The 18,656-nt window shown below is 38.3% G+C and overlaps 2 protein-coding genes and 1 long non-coding RNA gene across 3 annotated transcripts; 2 read left to right on the forward strand and 1 right to left on the reverse strand.

Annotated features, from left to right (window-relative positions):
- Positions 1-1,001: 1,001 nt before the first annotated feature.
- LOC116620309 lies at positions 1,002-4,440 on the reverse strand. The gene is made up of 4 exons (XR_004297124.2): positions 4,351-4,440; positions 3,519-3,649; positions 2,928-3,050; positions 1,002-1,131 (listed from the first exon to the last, which is right to left on the reverse strand). It is a non-coding gene; the product is annotated as an uncharacterized LOC116620309 (long non-coding RNA).
- Positions 4,441-6,834: 2,394 nt separating this feature from the next.
- LOC116620308 lies at positions 6,835-10,612 on the forward strand. Its single transcript, XM_032386089.2, has 2 exons — positions 6,835-7,449; positions 8,569-10,612. Exons 1-2 carry the CDS (start codon positions 7,149-7,151, stop codon positions 9,225-9,227), a joined length of 960 nt encoding a protein of 319 aa, XP_032241980.2. The 5' UTR covers positions 6,835-7,148; the 3' UTR covers positions 9,228-10,612.
- Positions 10,613-13,849: 3,237 nt separating this feature from the next.
- LOC5516206 (ficolin-2) lies at positions 13,850-18,271 on the forward strand. The gene is made up of 3 exons (XM_001636287.3): positions 13,850-14,215; positions 14,951-15,335; positions 16,012-18,271. Exons 1-3 carry the CDS (start codon positions 14,105-14,107, stop codon positions 16,269-16,271), a joined length of 756 nt encoding a protein of 251 aa, XP_001636337.2. The 5' UTR covers positions 13,850-14,104; the 3' UTR covers positions 16,272-18,271.
- Positions 18,272-18,656: the final 385 nt, after the last annotated feature.

The raw sequence follows: 18,656 nt of genomic DNA on the forward strand, positions 1-18,656 counted from the left end.
CAATCAAACCAATCAGGTGCTTGCTCAAGGCAATCACCAATTGCTATATTAGTTATTCAAACCAATCAGGTGCTTGCTCAAGCCAATCACCAATTGCTATATTAGTTATTCAAACCAATCACGTGCTTGCTCAAGCCAATCACCAATTGCTATATTAGTTATTCAAACCAATCAGGTGCTTGCTCAAGCCAATCACCAATTGCTATATTAGTCAATCAAACCAATCAGGTGCTTGCTCAAGCCAATCACCAATTGCTATATTAGTTATTCAAACCAATCAGGTGCTTGCTCAAGCCAATCACCAATTGCTATATTAGTCAATCAAACCAATCAGGTGCTTGCTCAAGCCAATCACCAATTGCTATATTAGTCAATCAAACCAATCACGTGCTTGCTCAAGCCAATCACCAATTGCTATATTAGTTATTCAAACCAATCAGGTGCTTGCTCAAGGCAATCACCAATTGCTATATTAGTTATTCAAACCAATCAGGTGCTTGCTCAAGCCAATCACCAATTGCTATATTAGTTATTCAAACCAATCAGGTGCTTGCTCAAGGCAATCGTAAATTGCAGCATTAGCCAATCATATATCTCGAAAAATGTGATTAATGCTCAACTCCCTAGTGTCAACTAGACAGCGTAAATGAAAGTGTGTGTTGGAATTTCAAAATGTATTTTTTATTAATACTAGAAATTTCTTTAATAAAAACGTACGTTTTCGCTTGCAATGTTTTTTTTTTTCATGTGACCGCGTGTGGCTGAGAATAGTGTTGTACGCGAATCACTAGAATATCTACCGCCCAACCAAGCGATGTTTAAGTATTAAGTGTAAGGCCCGACGCTGCTGATGTTGAGCTCTAACATGGTTTGGAGTGGCGCTAGCCTACTTTATGGCCGAAGAGCACAGGGGCACGCCCCCCCCCCAGTAAAAAAACACTAAAGGGTATAATGGGATAACCACACTACTAGGGGTAACAAAAAAGATATCAAAGCCACCATCATTTACCCACACAGTTTATTTGGCATCAAATTACATCACTTGTTTTTTAGTAGTTATCCTTCTACAGTGAGCTCACTTGAAGTTTGCACCTTTTGGCTTCTCGTCTCTTTCGCAGTCTTAATTGCTCTCTATAAAAGCAACAAATTGGATCATTTCCAGCTACATGTTATAACACAAATAGTCCAGTATTGTATTCCTCTGTGCCCGCTGATCATAGACTCTAAAATTCAGTGCAAAATAAATAAATACAGTTAGACAGTGCAAGCCTCGATTTCAGGCGAAACGTGCAAATACCAGTAAAACCGTGAAGAATGCTTAAGGTTTTACATTGTTCAATAAAAACACTAACGGATTTTTGCTGGTATGTCCATGGAATTTGTCTGCCAAACCGAGGATCGTACTGTAGGCGCCCGTCAGTCCAGCGGAGATAGTAAAACTAGAAACTGGACTATTACCATATAAATAAATGTCAAAGTTTATTTAAGATGATAGTGGGATATGTCACAAAAGATGAGCGCACTTTATCTTTTTCTAAAAGGCATTATTCACTATCCAATCATCCAATCAGAATCCGGTTACTAAACACTAGTAGAACAATAGATTGCTATACATAACACTAGTAGAACAATAGATTGCTATACATAACAATAAGGACATGACGGAAAAACATGACGTGGCGCTTCAAATAAGCCCATTCTACATCGAATAAGGCGGAGAATTATTTCTCTGAGTACTTAGTAACTTATAGCAAACAAAATATCAAGTGCGACTTTTTTTAAATTGATGTGACTTTTTGTAAAGTGTCATTGAAATTTGAACTTTTCGTCTCTGAACTGATACACAGGGCAATGATGATCAAGGAAAAATTATCTTAAAAAGTCAAAATCTGGTTATGTGCACTTCGGCCTCACGTTTTTTGTGTTTTGAAAATCAGTCCGTAATACAAGGAACCTATAGCCATTGTAAGCAATTGTGTCTTCTCTCTCTATGGAATTGCGCGTTTCCCAGGTTTTTCCGTCATGTCAACAATAAGTTTGTAACTAGCGAGGTACAAATATTCACTATGCTTTGCTAGACAACAAAAACATAATCATGACATCACACACAGTATATAATCTACAAGTCAAAGAATAGGACAGGGAGCACATTAATTAGAAACACTTTACAGTCCAAGATGTGAATGGACATTAAGTGTGTGTAAACCTATCCTTTTTTAATTCTAATACTTTATATAACATAAAACACTTAATCGATTATTTATGTAATTTATTAAATCTTCCAGTTTGCTTACTAATATATGTGAAATAAACTGCAAAAAAATATCCCAGACACATCCGAGTTGTCAATTCTCGAAACTTGCCTTAGTAAAACATACACTAAACTGAGTTGACTGGGTTACCTGTGTCATTCCAAAACTGTTTAACAACTGGTGCCAGTGGTTCTGACTGGATTTTCTGTGCTCGGGTATAACCGTGAGGATGCTTGGGGTCTGGGATAAGCCCAGTGGTATTTTCCCTGTGACGTCACAACTTTATCCAGCCACAGGTAACCCAATGATAACCCAGGTAAGAACGCGTGGGAGCAGGATGATGTCATACAACAACCCCGTAAAAACAGAATATTTTTATATTTGAAATAACAAATTAAATCTAAAATTTTGCAAAATGGCGACTGACAAAGCTCTTAAAAGTGTTATCAAGAATCCAAATAAAACTAGGAAAGATTAGTTTATTCTTCCTACTGTAATTAGTTGTACCACACGCCAATTACGTTATGATCCTTCTGTCTTTGTCTGGTTTTCTGCACAGATATTTCTGAGGCAATCTCTTCAGAAAATTTCGAAAACAACATCAAAAAGACTTACTCAAAAACAAATGCCTGATAACCGAATAAGAATAAAAAAAAATGCAAATAGAATACTTACGGCGGCAACATATTTTCCCCCATTCGCATGTACCACTGATATAATGATATTGGTCAGTCCCACATTTTGTCAAGCATGTTCCACTGAAATGGTTACACGGATAATTGTAGAAGCGCTGAAACACTGAAAAAAAACAATTTAAACTACAGGCCGCATGGTACTAGAAAGGGCTGTAAGGTAAAAGTTGTCGATGTAATATAATGCTTTATACACCTATTTCAATAAAGGTTGCACCCGCGAATGAATGAATCGTAACCCGCATGGTTCTGGATAACGTATAAATTGCTGAATTATTGTCTCTGAACGCCGTGTGAACGTTTAGAAGAACATAGCTAAGAATGCTAAAGCTTTCTACACCCATGTGTTTTTATTTACGGTTATTTTCTTATTTATTTATTTGATATCCATAAAGCACTGCGGGTTACTGCACATTCTTCAAGTGAACCTTATTTGAAATAGGTGTATAAAAAATTCAACTATAGAGCTTTTTTGAAATAAAGAAGGGGACTTTACAACAATATTACAAAGCTATGTTGTTAGTTCTTTGGTTAATTTTATTAAAACTTTTAAGATTAAAATAGACTTGTGTACCTTTCTTCTCCAGAACCGCAACTCTTTTGGCCAAATTTGAAAATGAAGGAAATTCTCCTTCTGGTCGAGACTGGACGAAACAGACGGCTAAGGCCAGTAATATAACAGCTTTCTGAAACATGTTCAAAGTCCTGAAAAAAAAAACATGTGTAAATGTGTAATATTCAAAATATTATAGCTTTCAGAAATGACTTTGCAGATCTGTAAGATTGAGTGCTATAACAGCACAGCATATTTAATGGGTGAAGTTCGGGGTGTGAGGTTCGTCCTTTTGAATAAGCGCCCCGTCTAAGAGTCGAAAAAGGTAAAAAGCGCCGGTACGGTTACCTTTAAGTCCGGCAAGTTTTAGGAGTTTTTAATATTGCGCATTCCAAAGTTTGCTCGAAGCATTAAACCTCAAAGCATTTATTGCCTCTTAATATTTTAAATTCTTAGTCTCAGTATTTTTTTGTGGCGCGTTAAGCTAGGAGTGAGCGCAGGATATTCACGCGCTTGTGAAACACATCTAGCGTTCCAGTTGAGACAATCTCTCTTGGGATAGACCCTTATGCTTGTCTTTGGTCAGGTCTAGCTGTGAATAAAACAAAGAAATATAGAGGCGTAGATACCGCCTCTGGTGATCTCGTGAAGCGAGACAAAACAACAAGGCAGACAACTCAAAGATAGACTGATTTCAGAAAAGACACAAAAGCAATGCAATGTACTCTAGGGATAGTTTTTAAGGCATCCTACATTTATCTGAAATATCGTTAGTCAAACACTACAAATGGGCTCATTAACTATTAAGATATATAAAAATAACTATTGTACTCGCGCGCCATCGCAATATCACCTGTGATCCGCAGTAGAGAACCCTTTCCCTTGGTGACTTGCAAAGGTCTTAATCGCGCTGGCTGAAGGGGGATCTTTTATGAAGAAAAATAATTCTCAAGACCCATTAGCCAATCATGTCTCGTGCTTGCTCAAGCCAATCACCAATTGCAATATTAGTCAATCAAACCAATCACGTGCTTGCTCAAGGCAATCAAATGTCTTGCAAAGGTTGAGTCATGCTCAACTAGGCAGTGTTAACTGAAAGTGCGTGTTTGAATTTAAAAAGGTTTTTTTTATTAATACTAGAAATTTCTTTGATAAAAAAGAATGTTTTCGCTTGCAATGTCTTTTTCATGCGACCGCGTGTGGCTGAGGATAGTCTTCTGAGGATAGCCAATTGCAATATAAGCCAATCAAACCAATCACGTGCTTGCTCAAGGCAATCGTAAATTGCAGCATTAGCAAATCAAATTTCTCGCAAAATTTGAGTAATGCTCAACTCCCTAGTGTGAAGTAGACAGCGTAACTGAAAGTGCGTGTTGGAATGTCAAAATGTTTATTTATAAATACTAGAAATTTCTTTGGCCAAAAAAACATTCTAGCATAAGTTAACGTAAAATAAAAGGATGCAGATAGCATTTTCAAATACTTAGTTTTTCTTGCTTCTTCTGATTGGTTCAACACAGAAAATTACCAATAAAAGATCCACTTTTTTCATAAGAACCCTTTTTATAAGACCATGGAGCCTGAGATTTCACAAACATCTAAAAACATGCCAAGCTTATGCTGTAACTTTATTTAAATAGAAGAAGACATATGTGTGAGAAAGGTATGACAAATCTTCATGCCACAACACTTTTACCTAGTGTCTATGGATGATTTCCAAACAAATTATCGTTCAAATGCAATCAAGCAAACAGACCCTTGTCTTGACCAATGAGTTGTGACAAATGATAAAGGACGCATTTTGGCTTAGTACTAATACACTATAATGTCTTTGTCCTGTTTTGTTCTGGCTTAACTATTACACTTTAACAATAGCAGTATGTTTGCTCGTGATTTTGAAAACCACTTTACTGAGTAGTGCTTTCTTTGTATCGGCATCATTTAAGAAAAAAGATTATTTTGGATATTAGATGTAAATTTTGACCAAAAAAAAACAAAAAAACATTCATTTTACGCAGTCGGCTAGAACCGAAAGGGAGAAAGTTTCAAGAAGTTATGTTGCTTCGTAGTAGGGAATGTTAGCTTGTTTATTCTTATCAACGAAAATACAGACCATGCACACCTTTCTTGCTTTATATCACGAGAGATTTAAACGATTATATAACAACTAAAAATATATACTAATAATTATATATAATAATAGTAATGATGATGTTTTTTTTCATGTATAGCGCGTGGATGTACTCGCGCGCCATCGCAAATGTCACCTGTGACCCTAAAGCAGTAGATTTCCCTTTCTTTGATGATTACAAAGGTCCTAATGGCGCGCGTGCTGAAGGGGGGGGTATTTTATGCAGATCTTTTATGTCTCGTGCTTGCTCAAGCCAATCACCAATTGCTATAATAGTCAATCAAACCAATCGAGTGCTTGCTCAAGGCAATCAAATGTATTGCAAAGGTTGAGTCATGCTTATCTCCCTAGTGTGAACTAGACATCGTAACTGAAAGTGTGTTTTGGAATGTCAAAATGTTTTTTTTATTAATACTAGAAATTTTCTTAGCCAAAACAAAATTCATAGCATAAGTTAACGTAAACACATATAGCGTTCGTTCCATTACCAAATCTGTAGGAAATTACATGGTTTTTAGTCTGTTGGGAATTAGCGTGTGGCTATGGTAGTGTGGTAATTTCGTCATCATGCACAGCACGCTGTGACCTCGGCATAATATGTCGCCGCTTTTAGCCTTTTGTCCTCCTGTACTCAGTCGCGCACGTGCATATGACATGATTCGTGTTCAAAAACAAGAAAAGTAAAAACTGAACTATTGCTGAAATATGCGCGATGTAAAGATGGTTCATATGTGCTCATTTTAGAAAAAAAAAAACAAAAGTGGAATATTTAGGCGTTCATATCCTTAGGGACACTTTTATCGCCTGGAGCGTAGGAAGGGACATTAATAATGAGGTACAGTGCATCGTGGACCAGACAAAACCATTCAACGGGGAGGTAGGGGGAGACAAGCTCCTCATGCATTTTAAACAAGTTTTTATTGTGGTCAGTGGTTCTCGAAAAAGAATGAGACTTGAATGGAGTGATGACCGCTCGACAAGCTCTTAGCGTGTATAAAATTTGCATATCAATCGAGTCACCTGCATAATCGTCACTCCTTTAAGAGTAGTAGAGGGCAGGGGTTGTAGTTTGTAGCGATTGTATTTGAATTTGTCTAGACTATCTGCAAGATTAAAAATGATCTCATGAATTATCCACTTATATCCCATGGATTATCCACCCTTTTATGTACTTTGAAGAAAAAGGCAAGCCCCGAATTGTTTTTATTAGTGTAGATATGTCATTTGTCATATGCCATTCGCTATTAACACTTGCAACGTTTCTTTTAAGATCGGTGCATATAATTATAAAAGGAATACCTAACGCTTGAGTGCCCTATATCCCGGCCATTCACAGTCAGATACATACGAATGCCCTCTAAAAGGGCGCATCTTTTCCACGTCTTAACGGCAAACCCCACCAGGCCGGAGTGTCCTATTTTTAAATTAAATTTTAATCATGAATAATAATTTATGAGTATCGTTCCTTTTTAGAAGACATCATAGCCTGAAATTTTTCTAAAGTCAGAGGAACCATCAACATGTTTAAACTGAACGTTGTCTTCTTGCTTTTCTTCTTCGCACCTTTATCATGTCAGCAGTGCGAGACATTTGAGTCTGTGGACGGAATCCGTCTGACTGGACTGTCTTTCTCAACTTTGCAAGCAGAAAACATTGGTATTTGCAATGACAAGTGCGATGCAGACGAGAAATGCAAAAGTATCAACTATAACAAACTTAGCAAGAAATGCGAGTTGAACAAGACGAACAAGGACGGGTTTCCTTCACGAGTGGAACAAGCCAAGTCGGCCATCTTTTCCGATGTTCGCCGTCACACAGAAGGTTATTTTCTTTTCATTTCCTTTTATTTCAGCTCCATCGATGAAAAGCTCTCAGACTTTTTTCTAGAATATGGAAAAGGCTGAATCAGTGGTATAGCATAAATGACATAAATAAGAAAAAAGAGTTGAAGTTTACTATGATTTTGAATAACCTACGAGCTCGCCTCTGTTTAGATGAACAGTCTTTTCGAGTAAAAATATCCAGCAATTACGTTACTTATATGCAGGGATTATTTAAAAGAGGTGTTGGGGGGAAAGGCTTAACAGAGAGGTCGGTCGGTCGGCTAACATATAGCGCCCGTCTCTATATTAGGTATTATATTTTGAGATTCCTTCTACGTTTCTTAACCTAGCAAGATACGACATAATCAGCTCAGCATGTCTTTCCACAATAACTTGATAGCTAGTAAAGCCTGGTAAAATTTCGTTTTTGTGAACCCGCAGTACATGCCCCAATTACTATTGGGGCCGATGAGGCTAAACGACGGCTGGAAATAGAGCATAGTAAAATATGCAGAAATTGAATCAACAGTTTGGCCTTTCTGCTGACCAAATACATAGATCGTACAGCTTAAATTTCAAATTCAAATATGGCGGCTACCTGCTCCATTTAACTACGCATTTTTGTTGACGTAGGTAGGCAGATACTTGATGTAAGAAAAAGTCCTGTGTAAGGTCGCTGTGAGTACACAAAAAAATACATATTAATGAATAGCTGTCGTTTTCCAAAATGGTCTAAAAGAGCCTGGGGCGTGGGAGACCTGTGATATTCTAAAACGTTAGGGACTAGGCTCCATTTCCAAGATGGCTGCCAGCAAACACGTAGTAAACAGGAATTCCTGCAAGTTTCCGTGGAAATTCTCGACTTACAAAATTCTAGAGCGATAAAAACGCGAAAAAATAATTGAAGCTGACTCCCAAATATGATATGTAATTCCTAATAAGGAAATGACCGAGCGAGCTGGAAAAACGACGGTTTTCAAAACAAGATTGACTGATAAGCATAAACTGTGGCGAAGCTGTTACTGAGCATTGCGTAATATTGCACACACAAAAGGTCCCAGCTGCATTTTACTACCACAGGTATCCCAGTGACTCGATATAATTTATCTGTTTTTAGCTGGCAGCTCTGAGGAGGACGCCGTGGCTTCGTGTCTCCAAGTAAAAAAGTTGAATCCACGGGCTGCCTCGGGGAACTACTGGATCAGCGTTAATCCGCCAAATGCCATGCGCGTGTTCTGTGATATGACCACGGACAGTGGAGGCTGGACCCTAGTCTACAGCTATCACTTTACTGACTTTGCCAATTTCATGGGAACCACAAATGCTCTCACTCCAGTTCCTGACTGGCCAATAACTGGGGGAGGCAAAGTAAGCAGCGTGACCCCCCTGAACGAGACCTCGTACTCCGCCATGAACTTTACCCTTTGGAAGCACATCGGGAGGGAGTTCATGGTGAAGTCCAACTTGGCCCACTGGGTTGCCTGTCTTCCTGGTAAAGGTGATCTGGTTAACTGGAAAGAGGGTTCCATCACTTGCCGAGTCATCAAGACCGTAGGGGACAGATGCCTAGAAGTCGTGCCTTATCAGATCGTTAAACATGGGGATATCAATTGTGGAATTGCTCTTTACACTGATGATCATTACTTCTTTTTCGAAGGCAGTACCGATCGATGCTATCCTGTGCATGACTCCTGCGGTAAACGAAATTTGGTCAGCAAAGGGAGCGCTCTCCCTACAATCGTACCAAACCCCAGTGGTACCATCTACCTCAGATAGGATAGAACAGCAATCAACGTACCTAACCCCAGTGGTACCATCTACTTCAGATAGGATAGAACAGCAATCAACGTATCTAACCCCAGTGGTACCATCTACCTCAGATAGGATAGAACAGCAATCAACGTACCAAACCCCAGTGGTACCATCTACCTCAGATAGGATAGAACAGCAATCAACGTATCTAACCGCAGTGGTACCATCTACCCCAGATAGGATAGAACAGCAATCAACGTATCTAACCGCAGTGGTACCATCTACTTCAGATAGGATAGAACAGCAATCAACGTATCTAACCCTATTGGTACCATCTACCTCAGATATGATAGAACAGCCATCAACGTATCTAACCCCAGTGGTACCATCTACCTCAGATAGGATAGAACAGCAATCAACGTATCTAACCCCATTGGTACCATCTACCTCAGATAGGAGAACATTACAGCTTTCAACGTACCTAACCCCAGTGGTACCATCTACCTCAGATAGGATAGAACAGCAATCAACGTACCAAACCCCAGTGGTACCATCTACCTCAGATAGGAGAACATTACAGCTTTCAACGTACCTAACCCAGAGGAGTGCATTATAGCACTTAACGCACCCCCAGAGATACCATCTACCGCAGATAGGAAAACATTGTTAGGCCCCAGAACAAGCCGGTAATCATCTCACATACACCGCTAACTTTCCTATTTCAAATTTATATGTAAAAAGGCAACTTTAGAACCGGGGGGGGGGGAGTAATTGTTAATAACCTAAAAAAAAAAAAACATTTTCTGCAAGGAAATAGAGAGTAGGGCTGGAAATACATCAAACTATTTTTTACAGCGATTTTTGCGCTATTTAGCGGATTTAGGCAAAATTTCCATTTCAGTCATGACTAGCGTGAAATATTCAAAAGGCGATCCTACACATACACATACTTTAATACAACTGAATAAAAAAATACGGGGCAACGAATTTGGATTTGTTATCATATAAATAGCAGCTGGGTAGGAACATTTTTTTTCTTTATTTTCTTTTGCTTGAACAGATCAGAAACAGGTCCAAAAAATTATGCAGATCTCAAAAGGAAAAAGAATCCCCTTCTTTCGGATGATTTGATCTACCGGTCAATTTCGAGTCCAGTTTATATTTAACTCTACGTAATTGTTGCGATGTACACTCTTTTTTTAAAAAAAAACAACTAATTTTCAATTGAGGCTGGGCCTCAATTTAAGGCAATTTTCTTAAACAATTAAACATTTTTCTTAAAAAAATGTAATATACAATTAATTATTAGGTAGAGAATGACACAAGTTATCAATAACAATAGAATTTACGTTTGTTATAAACACAATTTTATTCTGCATTTTAGACAAGAATCACACTAACAAAGCAAATTATTTGTGGTTTTTCTTACACTTTCTCTTTTCTCGTGTTCTTTTTAGCCGTATTTCAACTTTATGGATGTGCATTCCACTTTAAGTTAAAGCTTTATTTAAAGGATGTTCAAGTTATCCATGTCAGGTTTAACGTAAGCATTCTTTAAATATCAAAACTGAGCCCAGTACAATCTGCCAAGAAATATTGTCGGCGTCCTAACAGATTCCCCCCCCCCTCCCCCCCAGTGTCACTGGTGAGGGGGGTGGCATGTCACCCTGCAGGAAGAAAAACAAAACCTGTCAAAGGGCGGATGAGCTCCGTGCGAGCCAACGGCCAACATGCACTTATGGGCAGGGGACGCCCATTAGCCTAGTATTGGCAAGTTCCCTAAGAGAAGGAAACTCTGAAGTAAAACCGGCTTGCCATAGTTTTTATGTATTTACGTGAAGCCAAATCAAGAAAAGATAATGACCAATCCATAAAAAAATTCATTTCAAGCAATATCAAAGAAATACTCATCTATTTTCGAAAAGAGAAAATCTTTGTTCATTATAGTTAACTTGAAAATGACGATTCCCCATGACATCCTGAAAAAAGCCGAACATGGCCGCAGAGTGCTGAAATCTTATTATCAACGAAGCCACAACAATCTCTTGGTCGCTTACAGCTGACGGACCACATCCCAAATGGGCGTGGCCAAGGGGGAACTAAAAAGTACCTGCCCCCCTCTCCCTCCATTTTAGGATACAATGATTGAATGCCACACGGTGAATATAATAGAACTTGTCCAGTCTTGATGATAGTAGCCGAGACCCTCCTTTTCCTCAAGTTAGGCCACGCCCTTGACCCCCTTGACCCAGAGCACGGGCTGCGACAGAGAGTTCTATTGATGGCTTTATTGATGTACTCTATATACTGTATATAAATCAAAAGAGGGAACTTAGTAAAAAAGGGTAAACTAAGATGAGGAAAAATTCCTTTGGAGCAATTTTAATTGCATTAAATTTTAATTACATAAAAATGTATCAAATTTAATCTAAAATCCATCGTGTATCCATGAATATTACAAACAGTTGTAATCAAATTTTATTTAATCATTTTGATTTGTTTTAGGAGATGACCCAATAATAATCTATGTGTAATCTAGGGAGATGTTAAATAGTACAACTCACCCGCAAACTAGGTTTCGGTTTGAAATGGGGGTTTTCAAGGCTTGCATTCCTAGCATTTTATTAGATATAATAATTTGCATTACAAAATTCGGATAATATAGTACAGAAGATTTTCTAATTAATGACATTACAAACCAAAAAAAAAAATGGAGAGTTTTCAAATGGAGGATCAAGCGAACACAACTATCAGGTGATGAAATTATTTGGGTTTGCAGAAATATGACAATACTAGCATGATATGCAGGACTGTACCCAGGATATTTCTCAGGGTGCGAGAACCAGAGTGAAGTTAGTTCCTTATTCGCAGTTCCTTTTTCGTCTGTTTCCTTATTCCCTCAGTTCCTTATTCAAATCCGGGGGGTACTTACATGATACCTTTTAATTCGAGTTGAAACAGTATTTAGGCATAACAGTTTATTCAGAACAAGTCCAACAGCATTTTCGTCGGGTAAATTTCGATGCTTTAACGTGCTCGCTGCTAAGCGGAGCTGTGAACATGAGACTCTATCTGCTACAAAAGGTCAAATTACGCTATGCGTGCAATCGCTTTTACAAATGAATCTAGCAAAAGAGAGGAAATCTACCTCTCATCTGATAAATGTATTTATATCTTGGGCTTTCTTTCCAAACGCATTAATATATTTAGAGGAAAAATATTCACGCTTTACGTGACTACGTACGCGTGTAGAAGGAATTTGACCTTGCTAACAAAACCACAATTTGACAGATAGTGCTTGTTGTCAATTAACACCTTGGCTACTAGATATGGAAAGAGGACCTGATTTTTCCGCGGGGTGGGAGTGGGGTGAGTTTCCTAATAAATATTTCGCCACCCCCAGAAGAACAAAAACGGATTTTTATTATTTTTGAAGTATATCCACTGGAGGTTTTTTTATCGAAACAAAAAAAGTCTAACTTTATCGCTTATAGTTAGCGCACCCACTGCAATCCCCCCCCCCCCCCCCCCCCCACCCTGGTTACGGGCATATATTGCATTGAACTTATCGGTCGTTTAACTGCGTACGGTTTTTTCCCATAGATTCTCATATGACCGCGCAAAGCTGAAGTTCGGGGTTTCTTTTTATGGCCTTGAGGTGGGGGGATGACGTCACACCATCATCCACCACAGGAAACTCAAACGACACAGGAAGTCCGAAAAGATGCCAGAATGCTAAAATAGGGACATTTATTGCAAACTTATGGCGAGCTTAGTTTGAACTTACTGAGTATTATGGGGTTCCATCACCACACAACAACTTTGATGTGAACTTTTAGGACCAATTTCAATACGGGCATCAGCTGCAAATTCTTAATTTATAATTTAGTTGTTTAAAATCCATTATCCTGTGAGGTTTTTCCTTATTTGTGAGAACAATGTAAAGAGTTGGGGGAGGTCCGATGACCATAATTGGATAGCTACTGCGAGCTCATCAAGTACGCGCAGCAGTTGTATGTGGATTCTCTCAGGATAACGGAGTGGAACTTTGTACTAGCAAGGTGGTGAACTCAAAAGAGATTGGCTGTTAAATATCAACACAAAAACTAAACAACATATTTCAAGAGCTCCAATACATCGCAGACATGCAAAAATCAAACTCTAGTTTTTAAAATTGCTCGAGCTACTTATTCTTAGAGAAAGGCCTTTTCAAAATGCTTAGGATGAAAATAAATGAAAATGTTAACTGTTAAACAACAATGTTAAAAACATCTAATCCTTAGCAGATTACATTAAAACAAGATATCCCATTCATTTTTATTTTCATATACGTTTATAGCATTCAAATGATGCTCCTATCGTGTTTGGAAAAGGTCTATCTGTCTGTAAACCGAATATTACATGAGCATGCTGACGCAAGGAGTTAATTAAAAGCGTAAATTCCAATTTAATTATTTTCTTCTTGTTTAACAAACTCTTTGACAAAATTTGTTATTGACAGCTTGATAACTGATCAATACTAGAAAAGATGTATTGTATACTTCTATTCTAGAAAAAGGGCTTTTTTGTTACATTTAGTTATTAATTTTTAATTGTTTACTTCGACTGATAAAGTTATTCAGTTTTTATTGAGTGCAGAGCGGCTCTCGAAAGCAGTCTATCCGAGATGAAGTTATTAACGTTTACCGCAACTTTCGTTTTCCTTTGCCTCTTTCGAATGGCTTTTTCTCAGTCCAACGATGGAACCCGTTCTAACTATTTAGCAACCGAACATGGGAAACGATCCGTCTCCAAGTTGTTAAAGACTGTACAAGTTGTGGACGACTTTGCGTGTGTTCGGGAGTGTACTCGCGCCGAGGAATCATGCACATCAGTAAATTTCTACAAAGACAAGGACTCTGATGGCAAGCACATTTGCGAGTTACTCACGGATGACAAGAAACAATGCAGAGGTGACCTGGCAAAAGATGCGGAAGTCGACTTTATCAGAGTCAAGAAAGAACCGCCCCTTAGTGAGTCGGAGCTTATTTTACTTGTAGTTTTACCCCTTTTTTATCACGATTTTGCTTATGTTCGGGTCGCACTTTTAAAACTTTGTGCCATATGGTCACACCTTTCTTAAGACAGAAAGGACTCCGCCGAAATTCTTGCGATACTTTATTTAGCATGATTCCGCAAGTGCAGCACTGTTCAAAAAGGTTTTTTTCACGTTATTTTATAGGGAGGTGAACAGAGCATTGTATCTTTTTTTGTAAATTTTCTTTGTTTGAAGAAAACGATTCAGATTCATAATTTGAATTGCAGTAGCTATCAAATTCGTGAGTTCTGTTATACTTTATATATTCAAGGCGAAGACACACAAACCCTGTTTGTCGGGGCATCTTTGATGTTTTGCTATGGACTGAATTTTTTTTAGATTTGTCTCATCTAGTATTTAAAACCATGACTAACTCATGCTTTCGATGACCAACCTATCCAGCTAGTCTTCAGTTTCCATTCAAACACTTTATTTTTATCCCCACACATTTTTTATTTTCTTTTTACTGTTTTCAACTTTTTGTCAATTTTAAACTTTTCGCTTGTGCTTAAACAACCTGGCTTAAACCACTTAAATGATTTATTCTTTTTTAACGCTTTCGATGTTATTCATAAAAACCTCGATTTCGTGTATGATCGTATAACTAGCTTATTGTATTTTGCTCTATCTGTTTAAGAGCTAAAATTTTACCTTATATTTACATTTACAGCTTCCGTCTTGTGCTGAGATCCAATCAGAACACTGCGATCTCACCAGCGGCATATTCCCCATCGCCCTCACTCCCTGTCATCCCCTCGACGTCTACTGCGACCTGGCCACTAGCGGAGGAGGCTGGACTGTCATCCAGAGGCGCGTGGACGGCTCGGTAGATTTCTACCGAGGCTGGGACGAGTACAAGCGGGGGTTTGGTGACAAGGAGGGAGAGTTCTGGCTTGGCCTGGATAATATCCACGCTATGACGTCACAGAGGCGGTACCGTGTACGCTTTGACTTGGAGGACTTCGAGGGGAACACCCGCTACGCCGAGTACGATGACTTTAGAGTTGGTGATGAGGCGGCAAAGTACCAGCTTGTTTCAGTTGGTACATACTCAGGTGAGAACCATAAACATTCAACATATTATTATTGAATTCTCCTGCTAATATGAACGGTTGCAGAGACTTGAAAGTCAAGAAGAGCGTGTCCCTGTGTGCTGTATCTTAAACGTTCATGCTTGCTACGCCTTCGTCAGTGTTTTGTTTTTCACCGTTTAGAATGATCTGAAAACCTTGTGGTACAATTGGCAGAGTGTGGCTCATTTGGCCCCGTGCCATCTACCACGCGTATCCTGATTTTATTCCCTTCACTTTATCGCCCTCGCTTGATCTTGGAGCTGCATCTTGGATGTTTATGATTTATATGTTTAATTTACATAAACATTCATTTTGATTGAAAAAGAGATGGGGACGCTACATATTATCTTTCATGAATAAAAAATATTCCAGAATATGCCAGTATTATATGACATATCTTTTTAGGGTTTTGAAATATATTTTGGCGGATGAGGGTAGTACCCCCCCCCTTCTGCTTTCCCCTTTTCCCCCACGTCTGAATAATGTTAATGTTAATGATTTGCAGGGAGTCAGGTTATTTCACACCACAGGCAGCCCAAGTTCAGTATAATAAATTGGGCTGCCTGTATTCACACCTCTGAGAAAAACCCCAAACTGTTCTTGTCCCCTTTGCACTCTCTTGCAGTTGAGTAATAACGCACCGAATTTGGTTTCCTAGGTACAGCTGGTGATAGTCTCGCCTATCACAAAGGCAGTTATTTCTCGACGCGAGATCGCGATAACGACGTGTACATTTATTCTTGCGCAGTAATATATGAAGGTGCATGGTGGTTTAAATCATGCATTCAAAGCCATCTGAACGGCCATTACCACGTGACCTCATCTAACGCGGTAACTTCACATGGAATCATTTGGTACCACTGGCATGGTTATGGATACTCACTCAAGAAATCAGAAATCAAAGTGCGCCCTTATTAGGAACCGACCATTTGATATCTGACGGGGAGGTAACAGTTTTTTTTTCTTTTTTATTTCTCGTAACCCGAGTGTCAGGCCTTTATTTTGTTCCCTATGAAGTATCTTTCTCCAATTATAGGAAAATAAATAAATCGTATGAAACTCAGGCTATTTATTTCGAGGTTGGTCACTTGATTTTTTTTCTTGAAATTTTCCTGTCTTTAGGTGTTTTTTTCTAGGGATCATGGCCTGCTTATCATTATTTATTCATTTTATTTCTTTTAGGGTGGGGTATCTCGTTACTGAACCGTCGATACCATATGGTCTGTCCCTTAAAACCCACTAACCCGGCATGCTTGGTAATTGTTTTCTGTTTTAAAAACCAAAATTCCTATTTTTCAAAAATATAACCTTCGGTGCATTAAATTGGTTTTTTGATAATTAAATCACAGAAACCAACTTCCATCTGCTTAGATATATGTAAAATAGAGGTGCTTTGTTATACATTTCTCTTTTATTGTGTTCTTCTACACAGCCGTATTTGTCATTGTGCGCAACGGAGATTTCACTCTTTAAAAAGTTGAAACTTTTCTTTTTAGAAAGTTTTAGGCTTTTAGGGTGTACATGTTTTGTAGACTTTTGGTCTTACATCAGTCAGGTTGTTAACACTGAGCCCAGTACAATCTGCCGCATTGAGAAATACAGTCGGCGTCTTAACAGATACCCCCACCAGTGTCCCTGGTGAGGGGGGTGGCATGTCACCCTGCAGGAAGAAAAACAAAACCTGTCAAAGGGCGGATGAGCTCCGTGCGAGCCAACGGCCAACATGCACTTTTGGGCAGGGGACGCCCATTAGCCTAGTTTTGGCAAGTTCCCTAAGAGAAGGAAACTCTGAAGTAAAACCAGCTTGACACAGTTCTTGTGTCTTTATGTAAATCCAAATCAAGAAAAGATAATGACCAATCCATAAAAAGATTTCATTTCAAGCAATATCAAAGAAATACTTATCTAAGTTCAAATAGAGAAAATCTTTGTTTACTATTGTTACTTGAAAATCTTGAAGGAATCCGCATAACATCCTAAAAAAAGCCCAACATGGCCGTAGAGTGCTTGAATTAGAATCGTATTATCAACGAAGCCAAGACACTCTCTTGGTCGCTTACAGCTGACGGACCACATCCCAAATGGGCGAGGCCAGGGGGGAACTAAAAAGTACCTGCCTGATTGAATGTCACACGGTGAATATAATAAAACTTGTCCAGTCTTGATGAAGGGAGCCGAGACCCTCCTCTTCCCCAAGTTAGGCCTCGCCCTTGACCCCCTTGACCCAGAGCACGGGCTGCGACAGAGAGTTCTATTGATGGCTTTATTGATGTACTGTATATACTGTATATAAATCAAAAAAGGGAACTTAGTAAAAAAGGGTAAAACTAAGATGAGGGAAAAATCCTTTGGAGCACATAATGTATTCAAAATTAATCTTAAATCCATCGTGTATCCATGAAAATTCCAAACAGTTGTTTAAATCCATCGTGTACCCACTTTTAGGATATGACCCAATAATAATCTATGTGTAATCTATTGGATAGATAAGCACCACTTAAATACTAAACAGCGAAATGTTAAAAAAGAAAACTTCACCCGCAAACTAGGTTTCGGTTTGAAATTGAGGTTTTCAAGGCTTGCATTTTTAACATTTTATTAGATATAATAATTTGCATTACAAAATTCGGGTAATATAGTACAGAAGATTTGCTAATTACTTTTAGAACTTCCTTGTAGGAACACTTTGATAAAGTGATCAGCGATAGTATATATATGTATATATATATGAGTGGTGATTTGCTGATAACTTTTAGAACTATTGCATAAATGAGTAGTAATAGAATAAGAGTGGAGATTTGCTAACGACTTATAGAACTTTCATGTAGGAGCACTATAATATAAATGATAACATTTACTGCACGTAAAAACTGTAAATAAATGAAAAATGAATGCACAATAAAAAACCTTTTATTGCCTCTTGCTGTCTTTGCAAGATCATTTTTGTTAAGGAGCACCCCTGTTTTACGTTTTCTTTGTACCCAATGGTTAAACAATAATTGCTGTATCTATATATTTCTTCAATTTATAATCCCTTCATTAATAACTAAATGCGTTATCTTGTCTTTCGTTTTTTAAATTTTTATTGGACATTTATTCAAAATTCTGCTTTGTGGTCCTGCGTTTATATTGATTAATAATATTTATTATCTGCTCCTGTGAACGTATCTTTACCGATATTTGCGCGAAAGAGTACATACTTAGGAATTATAAACCGAAATAAGAAACAAAATCAAGCGACAATTGTAATCTAGAACTTCTAATATGATATGATGCACGAGACCCTGTAATGTAGAATGTCAG

The sequence above is a fragment of the Nematostella vectensis genome, chromosome 8 (assembly GCF_932526225.1).
Source record: "Nematostella vectensis chromosome 8, jaNemVect1.1, whole genome shotgun sequence".
In the NCBI taxonomy this organism is placed as follows: Eukaryota; Metazoa; Cnidaria; class Anthozoa; order Actiniaria; family Edwardsiidae; genus Nematostella; species Nematostella vectensis.